Source organism: Rhamphochromis longiceps, linkage group LG6 (assembly GCF_057381845.1).
Source record: "Rhamphochromis longiceps isolate RC_006_pf linkage group LG6, R_longiceps_female_GT1.1, whole genome shotgun sequence".
Lineage (NCBI taxonomy): Eukaryota > Metazoa > Chordata > Actinopteri > Cichliformes > Cichlidae > Rhamphochromis > Rhamphochromis longiceps.
Genome location: NC_140562.1, coordinates 44,542,817 through 44,566,629, shown reverse-complemented (window position 1 = coordinate 44,566,629; position 23,813 = coordinate 44,542,817). Strand labels below are relative to the sequence as shown.

Here is a 23,813-nt window from a genome sequence, read left to right as displayed (position 1 = left end):
GTGAGCATGGACGCGCTTGTTTTTAAAAGGTTCCTTCATGTAATGATCTGCTAGAGGGTGTGGGGGGGCCACAGCCCCGTCCTCCAGGGCATGAAGCAGGTATGGAGGAGATCAAAACTCCAGACATCCAGAGGCCCCCAGAACACAAGAGACCAAGGCTTCTTCTACCTAAAGGGGGTGTAACAGAAAATAACTGAGAAGCACTGCTGTTGAGGAAGATGACTGATTAAATTAATGGTAGCTGGAAACGTGTAAGGTGCCCTGCTGTTGGAGTGATTATACATTTCTGAGGATCAAAGCTAATTAGTTGTGATAGATATAAGAAATATTTCTCTCTGTCTAAAACATCTATGAGAAAGGTTGCTGCGATGAGCACATGGCCCCTCCCACTCTGACTCCCATCTAGTTTCTCACGTCCTCGTTCACTCGTGATTTGTTTTTCACACTAATTCTCAAAAAAACTGGCCCGTTTTTGTCAAAAAAAGTCTAATACAGAATACATTTCACAGTCAGACGTCTGTCACTTCTGATCCATAGACCATCAGAACACCTGGTTCTTTCTGGCAGGAAACAGAAAATAATTCTGTCAGGAAAAAACCTCCATACTTCTTTTTAAATTGAACTAGAACTTTAACCCTCTCGAGGTAGGCGTTGCCGATTTGCAACAGTTAAAAACTAACAACCTGATTACCCCACATACATATTTTATGAGTTTGTTTTACTCCGAAGTACCACTGCAGGACGTGGTTGTGCATTAGCAACAAAAAGTTTAATTTGAGCCTGAGAGGGTTAAGATTAGGTATACTACTTTACATTAAAAGCAAACTAGTATGCATACTTGCATATACAACCTAATAATTATTATTAATTGCCAAAGTAATGAACAGATGGAATGATGGATGATATTTAGTATGGTCTCTGTTAAGTTTTAAAGGGAAAGTTCACTTAAGAAATCCTATCTGGCCAATTCAACTGCTCTGAATTGTCTGAAAAAGGGAATAAAAAGCATTGGCTGTGTGCCGATTGGTGCCGCTCCTTACATGTAGCATGCAGCAGGATATTTGATTTAGAAGTATCAGAGTCCAGTTAGAGTATGCAGGGAGACATGTGACACTGAATCTCTGAATTCCCCAAACAATAAAACTCTGTTTTCTTGCTTGCTCTTTCCAGCATTATGTACATTGTGTAAAAACACCATTAAATGTCAGATCAGACTGATACAGAAACTTGTGTCTGGGAAAGATCGGGGACACAGTTGTGTGTTTCTAAAGGCTTGGAGCTGTTGCCATTTTGTCTATTGTCAGTTTAAATCTGAATCTGAAAGTGTGCTTCAGTAATCACGTTTGGAGTATGTAAAAGCATTGATGACCTCTAGGTCAGCAAATGAGAAGAATGACCTAATTTTGACTAAATAACTCAGCTAAACAAAAACACTAACAGCTGAATGTAGGTTAAAATATCGTTGGATAACAGCGCCGGCTCAGACGAGTGGTTGTTTGCCGTGCTGATCATATTCAATTAAAACGAGTAATTCAGAAGTGGAAATTGTTTTCCATCCAACCATCCGGTCTTGTCTAGAATGAATGTAGCATCTGTGTTGGGCTTTGCTGTGACATATAGTCATGTATCATCTGTATAGCAGTTAAAATCAATTGTGGCTACACAAGATAAAACAGGAAACAAAATAGAGCCCCGTGGGGCACAGAGCACAACGGGGGCATTGATTTCCCAACATAGCTGCAAAGAACTGAAACACTTTCTAACCACATCACTGATGCCCACTCTTAATTACTGTGTGAAAGCATCCTTTAGGAAACTCTTTAAATGATTTGTTTAGGCCTTTCTGATGAATACTCGATTGGGATGTCAAAAGTTTGGAAGTAGCTTCAACATCCTGGTGTCTTGTTCTATAACCCACTGCTGAACAACGCTGTTGGAGTAGTGAGGAGCTGCTTTGCTTTGATGTTCAGGTCAATGCTACCTGTCCAGGTAACATCAACATGAATCCAAGCACCCAGTATTTAAAAGCTGAAACTTGCACAGTGGGAATATGATCCCATGTTGTTCACTTCACTTGTCAGTGGTTTTAATGTAGTGTTGGGTCTGCGTTAATAACTCATTTCATCTCAGACCTTTATCTTGATACGTTTCCCTTTTTTCCTGTTGGACAATTCAGCTGTTACATTCTCGTGACATACTGAGCAGCATCTGATTACTGATAGTCCAAACTCCTGTGCCACAATCTATTTTTCAACATGATGTTTTACTTGCTTCCCATATACACAGCAGCTACTGCCCCGCTCTCTAATTAGTGAACATGCAGGGCTACGTTTTCTGTAAAAATAGTTCCCTCAGAGAAATGGAAATTCTTTGAACATCTTCCAGATTGTCACAGTGGGTTCCCACTGAATAACCCTCCAATGTATTTAATGATAAGATGTGAAAAAACTGACGGAGTACAACAAAGAAAACTGAACTTATTTGCTGCTCTTTTTTTAGTGTCAAAGATAAAGTGCTATAGCTTTACATTTGTTCCTTTTTCTATAGTTAGTGTTGGCTCATGAGACTGTAGGATGTCTCTGTGCCTTCAGTGTGATGTGTGGCTAGTCTGTGTCTTTGTGTCAATGAAATGACGCTGCTTCCATTTTTCTATCTGTCCTCCTTTGTTATATAGTATAAAAAGTCTACACAGGCTTTGTTTTTTTGCACCCTTGCTTGCACCGTGATAAGCGCTAACCTCCAGTGCAGGCTTCACGGCCAGCCAGATAGCGTTTGCTTCGCTTGACTTCCTCCAGAACTGGCTCGAGAGACAGATGCACTACGGGAAAGAAAAACGGGCAAATAGGAAATCTTAATGGTTGCTGTCCTGCGTGAAAAAAGCCAAAAATAACCCGATGCAAATGGAGATTATTAATAACATTGAAGCTTTGTTTCTATAAAACCAAGCGCTTTGAAGAGAGGAAATTATCCCTGTGCGTGTTTAAGATGATGTAGATTTCCTTCTGAATCTGCAGATATTTTTAGAGTCTAATTAGGTGTTGAAATGATGTCATAGTGTACACCTTGGAAATGTCTTTGTCCAGCAAACAACATCCTGGGATGCTTCAAAGAGGATGAAAAAGATGCCAAGAGATACTTGAAAATGCTGCTTGATTTGAATCTTACAAACTGTCGCTGCTTTATTTATTTACTTCTTAGATGAATTATCTGACAGCACAGTCATCATTCAAAATGGCAGGAAATGTTACACCCAGCCAGCTAATGGCAAAAGCAGCAAAAAGTAATGCAAGCAAAAGAAATTGGTATATTTCAGGATTTCCATATCACCTGTGCCAGAATATTTTTGCTTCTGACAAATTATTAATCCTTTCTGAAGCATTTCTCTAGAATAAACCGTGGATCCAGAAGGGCTGTGGTTCTGCGAGCATTTGCAGCTGCTTCACAGACTGTGGTTGTTATGGTAACGTTTCTATCTTAAGTCTTTGAAGCTGAGGTGGGATATAGTGTGCTCGTGTGAAATAGCAGCACCTAAAACTTTCCTTTTGCTTCTTCGGGAGGGGGGGGGGGGGGATGCACAGCATATATGACAGGTTTATCTCAGTGTGTGGGAAAGGTTATTCCTTCCACAGTTTAAAAGTCCAGCTGAGGTGATAAAGCAGATATGCTCACAGTCTCTCCCCCCGTGCAGACTGCTTGATTGGTTTATCAATTGACCTTTATGCCACCTTGTAGCGCCACATTGATCCTGGCTTGTTTGAATGCCGTGTTTCCTGCTCAAGCTGAAACTTTTTGTACCAGGAAATGCAAAAGGAACCCAGTGAAGAGCATAATCTCAAGTACCGCATGAAAAGTAGACCTTTAAATGCAAATATAGAAGGAAAAACAACATAGATATTATAGGTGCAGCTTTCTCAGGAAAATGCAACAATGCAAAATATGTCATTGGGGTTGCACATGAGCCTGACGATCACTCTTCTACACATTTTCAACCGATCAAATATTCTGATGTGGGCAAAGCCCGCTGCCCCCCCCAAATTTTTAAAACCCTACAGAAGTGAAATGCTCCTATATATCCATCAGTTTGTATTAAAAATAATTACTGGGATGAAAGGTCAATGAAAACTGAGTTTGAGCATAAAAATCACAAGTATGAACCAAAACAGAGGTGTGGACTCGAGTCACATGACTTGGACTCGAGTCAGACTCGAGTCATTAATTTTATGACTTTAGACTTGACTTGAAAAAATGTTCTAAGACTTGTGACTTGACTTGGACTTTTACACCAATGACTTGGGACTTGAATTGGACTTGAACCGGTTTACTTGAAAAGACTTGATATTTTACCCCAAATACAAAATTTAACATGCATATTATATAGAGATTGAAAATGTGACGTCATTCACGGGTAGAACCGCAAAGGATTCTGGGAACTCGTGGCAAGCGGTACTAGCGCACGCAGGCTTTCAATTAAAATCAGTCACACAGCGATAAAAAGAAACACAAAAATGTCAAGAAGCTGTTGTATTATTAACTGCAATAGCCGGTCGCATGACAGCCACGGGAAGCCGACGGGTAAAGAGATCGGTTGTTATCGGATTACGTCGTTGAAGAGAAATTGTTCGAGCCATGTTTCCAAAGTAACAAAGAGGCGACTGGATTGCAGCCATTCAAAGATCAAATATAACGTCCCAGAACACTCCAGCTCACAGGTTAGTCTGCTCCAAGCATTTACACGAAGGTCAGTCTGCTGTTGTAGTTAATGCGTCATTTTTCTTAACATAATTGGTGATATAGGTTACAAGCAAGTCTGGCGCTGAACAGAAATTGTCGCGCTATGCTCCTTTATTTATTGTGCATAAATAGTGAATTGTCCTGACACAATATTGCGTTTCGCTTCTGTTATTATGGTACATTGACAAAAACATATGCTTTTATTCACAGGATAAAACAGGTTTTTTGTATCACTAATTGCCCAGTACGATTACAGCATACAGTATTATTGTCACTGCTACATTTCTGTGATGCTACCAGAAATTATTTCCACTACTAATTAATTACCGTTGAGCTCAAAGGTCCTATTAATAAACGGTTAACGAATGTGTATTTATGAAGACGATTTGTGAGACTGGTAAACTTATGATACGTACGATGGTCTTTACTTTCTACACGGTGCATTTCAAGGTCCTGCACCCATCCGTCGGTAAACTGTACCTGGGCTTGTTGCAGTGACCTGAAGTTACTAAACTTCATGAGTGTATGCACTCACTCCAAGAACCGTATGATTATAAATATGCATATAAATATGCTACGATGAGATAGCTGACTTCATCTAACTAGCAAATGTTGTCCAGGCTACGTTGGTGATACAGTTTTTTTTAATGTGTATGATATTTTTGTCATGCGATTTTAAAGCTGGTCCTACAACCGCATCCAAGAATAACATGCAGCTTATCTCAGAACTGTCGGTGAAAATTATTCTTGGAGCTAGGTTTAATTGAGCTGCATTTTAAAGAGGTGCAATTTCACAATTTGTGTATATTTTCTAAGTTCACTATTTTGTCATGTGTTGAGAAAAACACAGATTTAAAAATTACATGGTCTAATATTTACATTTAGCATAACTGCAACATTATTTTTTCGTTGTTTTTTTTTTTTAAAGACTCGAAAGGACTTGAAATTCAAAGTTTCAGACTTGTGACTTGACTCGGACTTTTACACCAGTGACTTGAGACTCGACTCTGACTTGCCTGACATTACTTGAGACTTGAGGATAAAGACTTGAGACTTACTTGAGACTTGCAAAACAATGACTTGGTCCCACCTCTGAACCAAAATATATGTAGAATATTTACAACCTAAAAAAAAAAGTATTTATTGATCACTGCAGCTTTAAAGATCAATTAGCTGTCATCTTACACAGCGAGTGCCTAATGAGTGCATAGTGATTAATCAAATTTGAAGCCGAATGTTAGAAAATTGATTAGGAATGACTTTAAAGAGCAACAACGATATGAAGGAATGAAGAGGTGTTTTAAGTAGCACACTAAATTCACAGCCATCACTACAGTTTGACAAGCACTACATTTAAAGTGATTTTAATTAGGCATTCTGTCTATATACATCTCAAAGGCAATGCCTGTCTGCTCGGCTCAGAACAATCAGCGAGAAAACAGAAGGAGGAAAGAAAACAAAGCAGACATGGAAAAGTAAAAGAAATGGGTGGGAGTGGTGTTGGTGGGGCAATCTGGATGTGAGATAAGACAGAAAAGATGAGAGTGAAGGTGAGTAGCAGACTCTTGGGCACATTAGGAAGGGAATATGAGAAACTACTGGGAGAATAAAGATAAGAGGTATGGGCAAGAGGGGTAAGTAAAACCACGGAAGAACAGTGCAGATAAACAGAGATAAAGGGGCTTTAGTTTGGAGGAAAACACAAAGATTCGGCTGGTGAGGAAAAAGAGTCAAGAGAAAGACACAAGAAGGATAGAATAAATGAGAAAAGAGAAAGAGGAGGGGAGAAATGATTCAGTGTGCAGTGGAGACAGGAAGCATGAGAGATGCAACATGACAGAGAAGGAGACAGAGCTGCAAGGGAGCAGAGTGAGTGATGTCCAGAAGGGGCACAGTAACACAGTCTTCTCCCCGACGTGGCCTTGATGAAACTACAACACATCAACAGCTACAGCATACTCTAGTGGTCTGCATTTACATAAGCAAACAACTCATTTTACATCCTAATTCCCTTCCTTTCATCCACTGCTGCCCTTCATCGCCAAAGTGCTGCATGTATTTAATTTGTGCCTAATACTGATTAGATAATTGCAAAATTCAGAGGGGAGCCTCAGCAGAAACCTTGGTTTCTTTGCTGTTATACTGGGATGGATGTTAAGACCCTTTAGCCTTGAACAGATTTGAGTGTTTTCCTTGTTCTCTTTGTAGCCAGCGCTTTCAGGTGCATAATGATGGATTTGTGTGCTCTACATGCACATGTGGTATTAGCCTTGCCTGCACTGCATGGTACAAATAGAGGCAGAGTCAGATACTAAAGGTGCGTCTAACGTCGGTTCAAGTGCATTCCTTCTCACATTATTTCAGGCCGATGTGGAGGTCTGGCACTGTAGCAGTTCTGAGATGGCTCAAGGCTTTCTGCCACACGTCTGACTTGACTTCCAGAAACCGTGTACAGATGCTGAAACCGTTAAAGCCAGTGACTCACCTACAACTCACAGAAATAAGAATTGGAATTAAAAGAAATGGATATTAAAATAGGTCAAAACATTTAGCTGTCGTGTTACGGCTGTGGCAGGCAGAGTTGGGTCTCAAACACACGGTTCAAACAAAAGGTTCGACTGAAAAAGGCAAAAACGCAGAATATTACAACAGAGAAAAACAAAACCAACACTGGAAACTAGGAAACACAGAGCTAGGAGTTATCAGGAAACACAGAGGAAACCCAGAGCAATGAGGCAGTATGACACGACAACGAACAGAGGAAAACACAGGGCTTAAATACACAAGTCAGTAACGAGTGAGTAAAGGAAACAGTAAGGCAACACAGCTGGGACTAATCAGACATAACGAGACGAGGAGAAAGCAGAACTGAATACACTGAACACAGGACAAGGAACTATCAAAATAAAACAGGAAACATGAGACCATCACAAAGGCAGGGCAGGGGTGGGCAACTCCAGGCCTCGAGGGCCGGTGTCCTGCAGGCTTTAGTAAGTAAGTAAGTAAAATTTTATTTATATAGCACATTTCTAGATAAGAGATCACAAAGTGCTTCACAAGGTATAGGCACAGATTAAAAAGACAAAATACAGTCAAAAGTTAACAAAATGCAATTTTAAAAAGATGTGTTTTTAGCTGTTTTTTAAAAGTAATCAGTGAATCAGCAGATCTTAAGTTCTGAGGAAGAGAATTCCACAGTCTGGCGGCCACAGTAGCAAAAGCTCGATCACCCCTAGTTTTCAGTCTCGTATACTTAATAACAAGTAGGCCCTGACCACAAGACCTCAGAGACCTACTAGGGGCATAGGGCTGTAAGAGTTTAGATGTGTCCTTGATCCAACACAGTTGATTCAAATGGCTAAATGGCTTCCTCAACTTGTCCTGTAGTTCTCCAGAGGCCTGGTAACGAACTAATCATGTGATTCAGGTGTGTTGACTCAGGGTGAAATCTAAAACCAGCAGGACACCGGCCCTCCAGGCCGCAGAGGGAATATGAAACAAAGAGACAAGATGTCTGTGAAGGGTCTCAGTCATCCAGGTCATCGCAGTCTAAGGTTCCCATAGTCCTTAAAATCTGGGACTGTCCATCAGTTGCTCTTAAAACTGAAGAAGCTTCTCGGATGAGAGGTGAAACGTCTTAAAGAATCCAGACGCTTTTCTTTCCAAGCTCCTTAGACCACGGAGACAAGAGTAACTAAACGTGGAACACGGGGAAGGCACAGTGAGAGAAAACTAGAGACTAGAAACTAAGAGTATAACACACTGAGGCAAATAGGGAGAACATGAATGACACTAAGAATATTAATCCAGGACCTGAAACACAAATACTGGGTCGTGATGTTGGGTTTATGAATGAGTGTAATACTGTCTGTTCAAAGTTGAGTTTTTTTTCCCCATATTTTCTCAATAGAAGTAGTTTTTTCTACAGAAGACGATAAAGAAAAGAAGGTTATTGATTACCATCAACATTGATTACCATAGCTGTCGTATGTTAACTTCCATATGACAATCTGAAAATGATCTATTGGCTGTACTTGTGACCTGATCCATTGACCAGAGGGGTGAGTCTACAGATACTCGTCCATAGTGCCCAGCCTGCTCTGTCATTAGCGGGATAACAAAAGCTAAACATGACATTTGGGGCCAGATACTCTCCATTGTTGCCCCACGTCTTTATTTCAACTCTGTCTCCATTTATGGCCCATACACTGTATTTATCCACTTACCATTAAGTCGATGGCTTCATTTTCTGCCACAGTCATTCCAAATTGCGACAAAGAATTCAGTGTTTTTTTGTTTTCTTTAGCTCAGCCTTGATGTCAAGTTGTAGTTCTGATGCTACCAGATGATATTGTGTCTCATAAACAGCTCTCACCAATTGACAACGTAATTGCTCAGCCGTTGACATGCTACTGAGAGGCGGGGTAGCTTAATCACTTCTAGATAATGATCGGTTTCAGCTGCCATTTTAGTGTCAACCATCCCGACGTTTGTTTGCAGACTAAAAGCTTGTTTTCAGATGTGTGAGGCTGTCAATACTGGAGTACCATGACATTTTGAAATCAAAGCCACAGAGAGCTTTTTGTTCCAACTGCAGCGAACAAAACTGATGTCTTTGAAACAGTTTGAGCCAAAGTACAAAAATGTCTGAAGAGCTGTTTGTTGGAAGTTGCACGTGGTTTGGAAGCAGATTCCATGTGAAATCTTTTGTTTTGCTTTAATCTGTTACTTTGATGCCAGTCCCAAGTTTCTGGGAAGTGTTAAAAAGCACAATTAAGAAAATGATATAAATTGTTTGCAGGGGAAAGATCAAATCTCGAATGTTGTCTGTTTATTTTCATTTGCTGTTCTTATTTTCAGAAAGGTTGGTTTAGGTAAACTAAAAAAGGCAAGTTGAACCCACCGTGTCTTCCTTACGATGAGTCCAATGTAGATGCCAGCAGCGTTAGCTTTACCATTCCTTGTAATTACTACATTCAGCACGAATGAACACACACGCACTGCTATTTATAGAACGTCAGGTTTAATTTAGACTTGATATGCTGCCTTGTGTTTTTACCTGACATCGAAGGTGACGGCTCTTCAGGTCACGATCACAATTAATCTATTGCTCCGCAAACGCTTGAGATTTTCTCAGAAAAGCAATTAATAGCATCATTGGCATGCTATGAGCTGAGCCAAAATTCAAGACTGTGTTTGGAACTTTGACTCTGTGGATGACGAAAGGGGGACATTTAGTTCTGCTAATAATATGTTTTCACCACAGTTGGTTAATTGCTGAGGCAACAAGGCAAATCCAAAGGTAATGTGACTGACATTTTGATTCTATAAGCACGTCAGCTGGGGACTCACGAGGGGAGAGTGCACTTCAAATACAGACACCCTGTCAAACGTTTCTCAAGCCTGCTGCGGTTTTGTCCTTCCAATACACCCGGCGCCTCAACAAAGACCGTGAACGCTCGCGAGCAAGTGTGTAAATAAACAGTGACTGGTGTTTTTTGAAATCCACATGCTATTCTTATCCTGGGCTGAGGCTTAATGCATTAAACATTTTTTTTAACTCTCTTTAACGCTGGCTGAAAAGATGTTTTTGAGACACATAGCAAGATTTGCTTTAGAAATATTTGAAAGGACAAAAGTACTTTCTTTGTTTGTTTGTTTTTTCTGCCAGTTGTTCAATGTGAATTTCAAATTCAGACTGTCATGTGGTGATGAGACAACTCGTGTCTGTGTGTGTCACCCCCCCAAGCGGACACAGCCACACATCTCAGAAGCACAAAGCCCACAGAAGCACGAGCATGCAGAGATCTATGCATGTCTAGAGTGGGAAGCATGAGTGCTCTTCTAACAAAGATAATCATGTTAATGCACACAAAGACCAAGTTTTGCGATGTTGTGGAGCCGAATGGCAGGAATCCATCTTCTTCCTATGCAGCACTGGCCTCTCACTGGACTGCAATCTTGTTTGGCCTGAACTGTATGTTCGCATTGTTAGTAGGAGGACCCCTTGGGCATGTGGCACATCTTCACACAAGCTCCATCCAAGGACTCTGGTGAGCGACTGGCTCGTTCATAGGGCTTGTGGGGAGCGTGAGGCTCGGCCAGAGGTGGAAAGGTCCTTGAAGTCTGCGGGCCTCACGAGCTTCACGAACACAAGTACTACAGGAGGTCAGGGGAGCCAAGAAACTGGTTCTTTACTAAGTTCTGCTTATCTAGCCTCAATTGCTGACTTCTGTCAAAAGAGTCAAGGCCACACCTCCTTCACCCCCTCCCAGCCAAATGACTCAAGTCAGGCCTGTCAGGTTGCTTTAAACAAGCAGAAGCTTGTTGCAGGGAGGGGAATGCTAACAAGAGACATGGATGCTAATGAGAAGGAGCAATAGTCATTTAGTCAGAAGGAAAACAGTACAGCTACGAAAAACACGTGTGCTGACGGGTGAAAGTAGCATCTTATTATGTAAAAGGAGCTTGGCTCCCGGTGAGGTCGGGTCAAGTGTGTGATAAATCCAAGACAATTGCAGGAGCTCGCTCTCCTATGAAAGAAATCTTTTGACTGCGTTCTGTAACCCAGAGGTGAGCATAAGTAGAGGGACCAGATGGTTAAGTATAATGAACAGTGTTTTTTCCTCCTCTGACATTACAGCCCAGCTGTCCCTGAGCAACAGATTTATGATCCTTTACTCTAGCGTGGAGTATCACAGCTGACCACTGATCCTGTCACAGCAAACTAGTCCTTCATCTTGCGATGTGCTCTGAGGACTCGCACAGTGCTTATCATAGTGCCCTGCCTGCTGATTATCTCTCCAAAAGAGCCCAGACCAAAGCTGTGAACACAGAGACTGTTGGATCAGACTTTTCCACAGGGGCAAGAATGTCAGCGTGCTCCATCAAGTTTGAAGTTTGAAAGTGGCAAACACCGCTAATTATGCAAAGCACTACCTAGCAACATGCTAACACTTCCAGGGCCTTGTAGTCTTTTCCTAACCAGTGTTGCAGAGTATTCAAAATACCATAAATGTTTTTTTTTTTTTACAGTATGTACCTTTTGAGGGAAGAAAGACCTTTCAGCAATCACCTCAGGGATGCTTCTTGTGTTAAAACTTATTGATTTTTGGGGTCATAAATGATGGGATCATAAGGCTTACAACTGGAGAATAGCTCTTTGAAAAGGAGGCCCTTTTAATCTCTGCATTAATTTTTCACCACAGGTGACAGCAGCTTAAGCTTGATAGGCTAGACAGTCTTCTCCTCTGCGACATCTCTAGGGATCCTGAGGTGTGCTCAACCCAGACAGGGCACGTTATAACTGCGGCATGTAGTGGTTCTTCTCTGGGGTCTTCTGTCAGTTTGATTTCAAAATAATATCTTTCACAGTGATAACATTCTCTTGTTTGATATCATTAAAAAAGCTAAAGCTACTTAAATCTGCATCTTTTTCTTTGAATGTACTTGGAATTACAGTGGGGCAAAAAAGTATTTAGTCAGCCACCGATTGTGCAAGTTCCCCCACCTAAAATGATGACAGAGGTCAGTAATTTGCACCAGAGGTACACTTCAACTGTGAGAGACAGAATGTGAAAAAAAAATCCATGAATCCACATGGTAGGATATGTAAAGAATTTATTGGTAAATCAGGGTGGAAAATAAGTATTTGGTCAATAACAAAAATACAACTCAATACTTTGTAACATAACCTTTGTTGGCAATAACAGAGGTCAAACGTTTACTATAGGTCTTTACCAGGTTTGCACACACAGTAGCTGGTATTTTGGCCCATTCCTCCATGCAGATCTTCTCGAGAGCAGTAATGTTTTGGGGCTGTCGCCGAGCAACACGGACTTTCAACTCCCGCCACAGATTTTCTATGGGGTTGAGGTCTGGAGACTGGCTAGGCCACTCCAGGACTTTCAAATGCTTCTTACGGAGCCACTCCTTTGTTGCCCGGGCGGTGTGTTTTGGATCATTGTCATGTTGGAAGACCCAGCCTCGTTTCATCTTCAAAGTTCTCACTGATGGAAGGAGGTTTTGGCTCAAAATCTCACGATACATGGCCCCATTCATTCTGTCCTTAACACGGATCAGTCGTCCTGTCCCCTTGGCAGAAAAACAGCCCCATAGCATGATGTTTCCACCCCCATGCTTCACAGTAGGTATGGTGTTCTTGGGATGCAACTCAGTATTCTTCTTCCTCCAAACACGACGAGTTGAGTTTATACCAAAAAGTTCTACTTTGGTTTCATCTGACCACATGACATTCTCCCAATCCTCTGCTGTATCATCCATGTGCTCTCTGGCAAACTTCAGACGGGCCTGGACATGCACTGGCTTCAGCAGCGGAACACGTCTGGCACTGCGGGATTTGATTCCCTGCCGTTGTAGTGTGTTACTGATGGTGACCTTTGTTACTTTGGTCCCAGCTCTCTGCAGGTCATTCACCAGGTCCCCCCGTGTGGTTCTGGGATCTTTGCTCACCGTTCTCATGATCATTTTGACTCCACGGGATGAGATCTTGCGTGGAGCCCCAGATCGAGGGAGATTATCAGTGGTCTTGTATGTCTTCCATTTTCTGATGATTGCTCCCACAGTTGATTTTTTCACACCAAGCTGCTTGCCTATTGTAGATTCCCTCTTCCCAGTCTGGTGCAGGTCTACAATACTTTTCCTGGTGTCCTTCGAAAGCTCTTTGGTCTTGGCCATGGCGGAGTTTGGAGTCTGACTGTTTGAGGCTGTGGACAGGTGTCTTTTATACAGATGATGAGTTCAAACAGGTGCCATTCATACAGGTAACGAGTGGGGGACAGAAAAGCTTCTTACAGAAGACGTTACAGGTCTGTGAGAGCCAGAGATTTTCCTTGTTTGAGGTGACCAAATACTTATTTTCCACCCTAATTTACGAATAAATTCTTTACAAATCCTACCATGTGGATTCATGGATTGTTTTTTCACATTCTGTCTCTCACAGTTGAAGTGTACCTCTGGTGCAAATTACTGACCTCTGTCATCATTTTAAGTGGGGGAACTTGCACAATCGGTGGCTGACTAAATACTTTTTTGCCCCACTGTATATCAGTAACTACTGACGTAACTAACAACTCTTATAAATGAAACAACTCCAAGCTACAGTGACTTTAATAGCATTGTGATTCATTTTATTTGCATACAATCACTGTGTTTGCAATCAGCAGAGCATTCTGAACAAACTGATGTGTGTCAACACTGGACTTGGAGTGTCCAAGGATCCATCAGCAAAAACTGAATTCAGTAAAAACTCACAGGCAATTGGGGCGACCGTGGCTCAAGGGGTTGGGAAGCGTATCTGTAACTGGAAGGTCGCCAGTTCGATCCCCGGGCTCTCTGTCCTGGTCATTGTGTCCTTGGGCAAGACACTTTACCCTACTGCCTATTGGTGTTGGCCAGAGGGGCCGATGGCGCGATATGGCAGCCTCGTTTCTGTCAGCATCTGTGGCTACAACCGTAGCTTGCCTCCACCAGTGTGTGAATGCGAGAGTGAATGAATAGTGGTATTGTGAAGCGCTTTGGGTGCCTTGAAAAGCGCTATATAAATCCAATCCATTATTATTATTATTATTATTATTAGTGCTCTGCCTCTTAAGCCATCCTAAATCTGGGATGCTGTATTCATGCATTAGTCGCCATTCTGCTACAGTAAAGAATTCATTAATCGCTTTGTCCGCCTCATAAAAAGATTCTAACAATTACATTCCCTCTTTTTCAGGTGATCCTGATCCTAACCAAGCTGTACGATTTTCATATCGGCAGCGTCACTGAGAGCACACTTTGGAGGTGAGTACAAGAGACTTTATCTATAAAATATTTACAAGTAGATGATAGAGCAGGCCGATATGACCGAAAATATTTATCATGATATACATTTGAAAATTTGCGATAACAATATAACTGACGATATAACTGACACGAGACAAAATACTTTACAACTCCACAACTTTATTAGTGCAAAAAAATAAAAGAAAACACATGAATGTATTTTCACTTAAACAAGCAGCTGTTTTTTTATGTGCATTAAAGTTATATAAAAATGTAACAGTGCAAATTCCTCGCTGACAGTTTAACCAAAAGGCGTTTCCAGTGGAAACTGGCCGACATATCCTCAGCATAACCATGTATAATATCCACAAAACTTAAAAAGAGGTTATACACACACAATACGGTAACATTATGTTGAAGCACAGTACCTATCACTCCGCGAGGCTCCGCCTACGATAGCCGTAATGCTCCGACAATCCATCAAGCGGTGCGGCTTCGTAGCTTAGCAAAGCCGTACTGAAACATTTGACAGATTTTCAAGCGCCGTGTACATAAAATCGTTTCGAGGTCAGTAAACACAACCAGAGTTCATACATAAGGCACACGGGATTATAAGGGGCTCTGTGGATTTTCAGAAAAATCAAAGGATGATTTTAAGTGTGCCGTATTTTCCAAACAATACGGTAATAACGACGGCCCGCTAGCATGCTCTACCAAAAATAGTGCTTTGTTGTGTATCTGACGGACGAAAGCTAAACCAGTTCCACACCAGTGAAGCTGCAGCATTTTTACAAACCAGTTCTGGTTCATCTGTTTCATTCAACGATCCGCTCTCGCTCTTCTCATTCTCCGTTGCCGCCATGATTTTTTCCGCCATGTGCGTATGAAAACAAAGGCATGCGCGTTTGACCCATATTCTATCGCGATATTTCATTTTCTTATCGTTGCCCAACATTATACCGGTATTACCGTGAACAGTATGATATGGCCCAGCCCTAGTAGATGGTTTGAAAGCTGTGGTGTGGAGTCGAAATAGCTCTGTGATGATGTTTTTGGCTATTTGATAGTTTAATATAAGCAGCAGGCAGCTAATCTGAGAAAACACAATTTGTGTTAAAATCACAACACAAACGTTTCTCCGTTCTGGCCCTTTAGTTGTGCCCTTTTACAGTGGGGCAAAAAAGTATTTAGTCAGCCACCGATTGTGCAAGTTCCCCCACCTAAAATGATGACAGAGGTCAGTAATTTGCACCAGAGCTACACTTCAACTGTGAGAGACAGAATGTGAAAAAAAATCCATGAATCCACATGGTAGGATTTGTAAAGAATTTATCCGTAAATCAGGGTGGAAAATAAGTATTTGGTCAATAACAAAAATACAACTCAATACTTTGTAACATAACCTTTGTTGGCAATAACAGAGGTCAAACGTTTACTATAGGTCTTTACCAGGTTTGCACACACAGTAGCTGGTATTTTGGCCCATTCCTCCATGCAGATCTTCTCGAGAGCAGTGATGTTTTGGGGCTGTCGCCGAGCAACACGGACTTTCAACTCCCGCCACAGATTTTCTGTGCTAGGCCACTCCAGGACTTTCAAATGCTTCTTACGGAGCCACTCCTTTGTTGCCCGGGCGGTGTGTTTTGGATCATTGTCATGTTGGAAGACCCAGCCTCGTTTCATCTTCAAAGTTCTCACTGATGGAAGGAGGTTTTGGCTCCATGGCCCCATTCATTCTGTCCTTAACACGGATCAGTCGTCCTGTCCCCTTGGCAGAAAAACAGCCCCATAGCATGATGTTTCCACCCCCATGCTTCACAGTAGGTATGGTGTTCTTGGGATGCAACTCAGTATTCTTCTTCCTCCAAACACGACGAGTTGAGTTGATACCAAAAAGTTCTACTTTGGTTTCATCTGACCACATGACATTCTCCCAATCCTCTGCTGTATCATCCATGTGCTCTCTGGCAAACTTCAGACGGGCCTGGACATGCACTGGCTTCAGCAGCGGAACACGTCTGGCACTGCGGGATTTGATTCCCTGCCGTTGTAGTGTGTTACTGATGGTGACCTTTGTTACTTTGGTCCCAGCTCTCTGCAGGTCATTCACCAGGTCCCCCCGTGTCGAGGGAGATTATCAGTGGTCTTGTATGTCTTCCATTTTCTGATGATTGCTCCCACAGTTGATTTTTTCACACCAAGCTGCTTGCCTATTGTAGATTCACTCTTCCCAGTCTGGTGCAGGTCTACAATACTTTTCCTGGTGTCCTTCGAAAGCTCTTTGGTCTTGGCCATGGCGGAGTTTGGAGTCTGACTGTTTGAGGCTGTGGACAGGTGTCTTTTATACAGATGATGAGTTCAAACAGGTGCCATTCATACAGGTAACGAGTGGGGGACAGAAAAGCTTCTTACAGAAGACGTTATAGGTCTGTGAGAGCCAGAGATTTTCCTTGTTTGAGGTGACCAAATACTTATTTTCCACCCTAATTTACGAATAAATTCTTTACAAATCCTACCATGTGGATTCATTGATTTTTTTTTTTTCACATTCTGTCTCTCACAGTTGAAGTGTACCTCTGGTGCAAATTACTGACCTCTGTCATCATTTTAAGTGGGGGAACTTGCACAATCGGTGGCTGACTAAATACTTTTTTGCCCCACTGTACACCTTTGAACCATCAGTGTCACATTTCCCACCCATCTGCGATCCGTCTGTCCTGTCCTCACCTGCTCCTCTGCTGCTGTGAACACACTGTTCTAGTGTCGTGCACAGTCATACGGGGCACTCAGGTGGAGAAGGTTGTTTGCCATGCTCTTGTTCTGAAATATTATCTGATGTACTCAGCTTCTTCACCCCGACTGGGAATAAAATAAACACGCATACACACAAACTCGTGAGACAAGAGCGCTTGTAAAAAGGAAAAATACACTGAAAAAAGGATGGCTTACACATCCCTCGTGAGCTGAAACTACATGTAGGCTATTTTCAAATCTGGATTGTCATGACGTGTCACATTTTTCAGGAAAACAATGTAAAGGTCCTCTCAGGTAGGTGACCTCGCCAGTTCTGTCAAACTTTCTGCAGATGCCAAATAGGTGTCATAAGAGGAACCGTGTCTGTGGTTTGGAAAACACAGGTGGGACTCCTGGGGATTATTTCTACCACCTGTAGCAATGACTTAACAAAGCAGAACTAACTGTCCCAATTTGCTGATTTTTTTTAAACTTGATGTTATCACTGGGTTTTACCAGACTTGATTAAAGCATTCAGGAAACGGACGTATCAAAAAACACACATGATTTAAAATTGGACAACATCTTCTCAGACATGTCCAGATGGCTTCCAGCACAGCTGCTATTTTTAGATCGGTCCGTTGAAATCCCTTCCTGACCTCTTGCACTGTGAACTCTATAATTTCACCACAAACAGCAAACTGGTGCAGAGACCAAACATCAACTTGTGTTTCCAACTGGCCTGAGGTTCTGCACTGTAAATGGAGCTCCCCCGGAGACTGTCAGTGCAGGATGCTACTGTAATATCCTGAGGGGGGTTCAGCAAAACCTGAATGCCTGAAAATAAATAAATCTGAAATGATTTCCACATTTTCTGGGATTCCACCATTTCCCTTGTCCGCTTCCTTAAAATGAAAATGAAGTTGAAACGATCACACTGGAGGTGATCCAGTTCCCATTACAGAGGCACAAGTGCAGGGGAACATGGAGCTCTAAAAATGGCAGCCATGCTGAAAGCTGTCCAGAGGTGGATGAGAAAATAACCTTGAGCGGGACATTAACCAAATTTAAAGCATTTACATTTTTTCTTTTTTTAATTTTTATAGGCAAACTGTTTGATCCTGTGTGTGTGTGGGGGGGGGGAGTCTAATGCACTAAGGGGAACTGAAAACAAGACTCAGAGATGCTAAGTGCTCACTTGGCACATCACACGAGTAACATTTTCTAGGTTTGGGTTTGCTTGCATGTTTTGTGGCCTGCTGCACATGCTCAGTAGTGTTTGCCACAGGTTCATACTACGGCCATACACTTTATATTGTGAAGATGTCATAGAAATGACTTTTGTTGGTACTGAAGAGGTCTTACAGGATGTGTAAGCTCCATGGATTTAGAAAAATGTATGAGCTGTCCCAGTTTGCACTTTAATAGATGCCTCTCTTGTGATTGGCTGTGAGACATATGCATTTTGTTTGTGTAATTTTCAGCACACGTTCCTAAATTATAGGCTGGATGCTGACATGAAGTCTATCAAAACTGGGAGACTTGTAGCTCGGCAATGACGTGAAGGTGGTAGGATTTAGCTAACGGTATTTTTGCATGTCATTTTATTCTGCGGTAAAAGTGGAACGCCCTAATGGCTGCCTTCACATCGACTGCAAAATAAACCGTTCCAAATGAAAAGTTGTTTGTTCAGAACTCTGAGACATTCAGCTTTCTTCTTCAGCTCAGATTTGCGTTTTGACTCGCCCGTCTCAGCAGAGAGACTGTGCTGAACTTGAGTTCAAACCACAGCAGCTTCGCCTGAAGAGAAACCAGCGATATTCCATCTGTATGCATTTTTCTTTCTTCACAGATTTCAGAGATGACAGTCCTTTAGAGCTGAAAACATTTACACTTCTGAAGTTTGCTTACTCTGTCCAGCTTGAAGTGGTAGTTTGGCTGATAAGTGATGTCTGTGAAGGTTCTCAGTCATCCAGGTCATCGTCATCACTCATCGCTGATAAGTGATGACAAAATGACTGCTACTCATTTCTGACATTTAGACACATTCTGTATAATTTGGATCCTGAGGCAAAACGGAGCAGTGGTTTGGTGTTTGAATAAGTGCAAAGAAAAAGTAGTCCCTTGATATCCTGCGGCAAGCTCGACCACAGAGGCTCTGGCTGCAGATGCTATCGTGTTATCATATGCTACTTACATAATAAAATGATAGTTTTGTGATAAGACCCTACTGTCTGCTGTAGAAGTATAAAACTCCAGTTACATTTTCTTCTGTTTAGTTCTGTACGAAAGCATTGGGGAAAAGGGGACACTGCATTATGTACATAAGGTACAACTTCCTATAGTCTTCATTGCATAAACATCCCCAAACATATGCCCTGTAATAACAGCCACAGATGGCAGAGAGCGAACATAATCTAACCATAGAAGAAGTAAAAAACTGCCATTCCAGCTTAGAGGACACGAGCTTGAATGCTTGTGATTTTTACCGACACCATCTTGGTGCCTTAAAATCAGACCTGACAAGAAAGTGGTGGATCTGACTGAGAAAGTGAGGCCTCGTGCAACCTCCTGCAGTTGTGATTTGTCAGTCACAAGCCAGAAGAGTGTTTACTGAGGCATCACAACAAGCGAGGAGTAGACGTCCAGCAGCGTGGGCATCAGGACTATCGTCCTTTGTTAACCAGCCAATTTCTGCACACGCGGTGACTGAACTAATACAAACCTTGACACCACTGTAGTTAATAGTTGAATTCTATAGGTGAAGATTTATTCAGGTAAAACAACATGAACAAGAAAAGCGTTTGGAGATCAGCATTAATGTCCCCTCACATACCTACAAGCAGTCAGCAGCTAAGAGGAAGCTGAAGAAAGGTACTTCTCGAATCGCTCAACGATGAGAAATCTGCCTGTTTTGTGTCAGCCCACACCCATGATGGGCCTTTCTTGTGCCAGCTAATTGAGATCCCAGCTCTGATACAGTTTGAAGAGGAGTAGCCACGGAGAATGTTTATCACTTTACGGGAAGATGTCCGAAACGGCAAGACTAACGCTGTCTTTTTGCAAAGGTCAAGGCACTGCCAACACCTCAAAGTATCGCCTAGTCAGTCTGTCAATTTTAATGAACACCCTGACCTTAAACAATGAAAGCTGATCACTCTGTCTCTGCATAATTTTCAAAGCAGCCTTCATATGTGCGTGGCGGAGGGGAAAGAAATGAAGGCGAGCTGTTCGCTGTTGACAATAAATCAACTCAGCAAAACAGTTCTTCAAAGTTTTCCAGCCTCTCTCATCTGGTCTCTGGGGTTTTGTCCCTCAGTGGATGAGAATTTATCAAATATGACAAGCCCTGTACTCATTTGCAGGTATTCAGACATGGGTAAATTAACGCCAACAACAAAGTCATATTGTATTTCCCTCCTATCGCCATTTGAATTTGACATTTCCTATACTTGTACTTTTTGCAAAACAAGCCTATACAGCAGTTGTTTTCTCTGAACTATGCAGTGAGTTTACTGAAGTTGTGCACACGGTGTGGTTCTGAATTACTGAGCTGGAAAGCTTCAGGATGAGCTGATGTTAATCTCTTTTTGTGCCACTGCAAAACACAGTGAAAAAGTCAAGTTTTATGTTGTGCTCAAAGCAGCTCCGACTCGTATATTGTTGTAAATATAAATTAAGGTTTAAGATGTTTAGCGCAAATTACATCCAGTGGACAAAGTATACTTTTAATCATTTCAGCTGACCTCACTCGTGACAGAGTGCCAACTGAGCTGTTACAAGCACTCATTTACTTCCTGGTTCAAAGTCAGCTGCTGTGATTTACTGAGCTGCACACAGGATAAAAGTTTTAAAACGTGTACTTATGTAACAAATACTGTGCATGTGCATAAAAATTAAAAGAGAATATAAATCACATTATTACATAAGCATTAATGCTTACTTACACTTGAGGGTCAGACCAGCTGAGTGAATCAGCTGACCAAATTAATGGTTGCTTACCTGATTAGTGAAGACCTATTATGAATCTTCAGCCGGCCATCTTGGTGTCTTGAATACAGACGCAACGAGGGAGGGTCAACTCTTCCCCCACAGACCTTTGTACCACTAACAGAGGCATCGCCCCCTGCTGGTCATTAGAAAGACTGCAGCCTTTTCACAGTAGCTTCACTTGTCACTCCCAGAAACGTTGCCATATGCACAAAAGTCCTGGGCTACACCTCCACCACATCACTTTGAATTCAGCTGTTTTCATTCCCGTTGTCACACGTGTATAAAAATAAGCACCTAGCCATGCAGCCAGACTTTACGAACATTTGTGAATCTAAATTTCTACAGAGCGATATCGATTCATTAAATTATTTCAACAACCACCAAACAGCTAAAACAGAACATGAGAGCAGGGAAATGGATTCCACCCAAAGACGTAAACACAAAGCACGAACCCGATGCATCAGAATCTGTGAGATGTCGGCTTTCTCACCCGGCGAGTACACGGACACGCAGTCGGTGCTTAAAGCCGACAGCTCACAGATTCTGAAGCTACATGTTTTGTCTCTCTCCAACCAAAATTCACTGAAGCAGCAGCAAAAGAAGATTCAAACTATGCTTCACAATTGATAAACATTGTCATTAATTCCCTCTTATTTTTGCTGTTTTGCTTTCACCACAATAAAAATGACACTTCCTGCACAGCTCTCTCTCTCTCTCTCTGTATTTTTAAGAACTGTTTCCCATCTCAAATCTGTTTTCTGCATCATTCATTCGCTTTTTACGCTCCAGTCTATCATTGTGTACAGTGCTGTCGACCGCTGTTCTTTTTTACAAGAAATTGTAACTTTTTAAAATGATGCCAAATTGTATAACGCAGGTGTTAAGATTAGCACAAAAACTGTGTGCTGGGAGCTTCACGGCATGACTTTTTCAGCTAATGTAGGAGTAATGGGATGGCTGTTCAGTGTTTTTGTACATCTCGGGTACCTCTGCGTACTTTTTAAAGTGTCGTTTTGGCTGACAGGTTACCTTCACTTTCTAAATGGGGAGTTTAAGTTAAGATCAGATGACTGGAGATTTTACATGCACCTATTCACAAACTGCATGAGGTCTTAAACTGCATTATTCCTACTTTTATAAATCGCTGATTACAGTTGAGCTCACAATTTTGAGCTGGATAGGCACAAACAATGATGAATGGTTGATTGCAGCTGCTAATATCATCAGGAGTTTGTACTGTGGGGTGTCTATTAGCCATATCTATGGGCCTAATTATAACTGACAAAGGTCATTCAGTGGGATGATTCAAACATTCAAAGAGGCTACAGTTTCTAAATGACAATTCAGAAAAAGAACACAACGCAGCTCCACTTCTAAAATTGAGATGCCAGTAACACTTGTATTAAAGATAATTATTTATGTGGATAACGAGTGGGCCTGCATGTTGACTGATAAGGGTGACAAATTAATTTTATGACAGCTAGATATGCAGCTTTGAGGCTGTGATTGGACTCTGTCTGTCAAATGTTTAAAAATGATGTCACTGAAAATCCACACGCACAACTGGCGTTATCATTTGTGCTTCTAGGAGCTTTTTCTGTACGTTTGACAACGTAGTGTTGTGGATGGCCTTAATACTTTTAACTGCCTCACTTTGTCTACAATGAAAATACCTCCCGGCTCAACAATTATTATGTTATCTCTGTGGTCTGAGGTAGTTCAATCAATATCTGTGAAAATGAACAACTTTCTCCCAATAGACCTCTAAATGATAACACCATACCACCAATAAACACGTAGCGACTATCTGACTTTTGTCATTTCATCCTCGGGGGAACAATGCTGTAGTCAGTTCTATTTCATTAGGGAAATTTTCACACCAAACGATGAGGCGTTTGAGTCTAATTATTTTGATTTAATTGGTCTTATTCATGCCTTCAGCAAATTAACGCTGATCTGATAAAACAAAAAAAGAGGCATTCTCTTCTCTCTTTTTTTTTTTTGGTCCCCTATTAACATCCTGATTACAGTTGTAATGATGTTTGGTGTGAAGAAATGTTCATTATGTGAATAACTGCCTGAAATTAGTGTCACTGAAAATGACAGTGATTATGAAATATTAGGCAAAAGTTAGATGGTGGGTGTGTGTATGTGTATCACTAGTTGCTTTGCAACGTGGAACACAAAGGTCTAAAGGGGGGCGTCACTAATTTAACAAAAGGTCAGAAATAGTCATGAGAGTAAAGTGTCAAACCCCGTCGTGCTGATAAGAGGAAGCTAGGAATGGTTGTAGAGGAAATATAGGATGGTGTTTGAGCCAAACAGTCGAGTTATATCAACCTCTGTTGCTTCAGTTTGACCTGTCTCTGGTGACTCACATGTACCATGTAAGCGGAAGAACTACTGTAAATCAGTGTAACACCCTTTTAAAAACACGTGCTGGTATAGGATGACTTTGCATCGACATACTGGGGAACATTGGACCTGCACAGGAAACGATGGTTTCTCCAATCCTCAGTGTTTTTGATCTCACCATTTATGTTGATACATCTTGGGTTGTAGCGGTAAAT

At 41.6% G+C, this 23,813-nt stretch overlaps 1 protein-coding gene across 1 annotated transcript in view; it reads left to right on the top strand.

The window, feature by feature from the left end:
- The window catches only part of sorcs3a (sortilin related VPS10 domain containing receptor 3a), a 261,899-nt gene that overhangs the window by 90,997 nt on the left and 147,089 nt on the right, over window positions 1-23,813 (top strand). Inside the window, exon 2 of the mRNA XM_085408112.1 lies at window positions 14,468-14,535. Within this exon, the coding sequence (XP_085264238.1) occupies window positions 14,468-14,535 (68 nt within the window). The remainder of the gene's footprint in view (window positions 1-14,467; window positions 14,536-23,813) is intronic.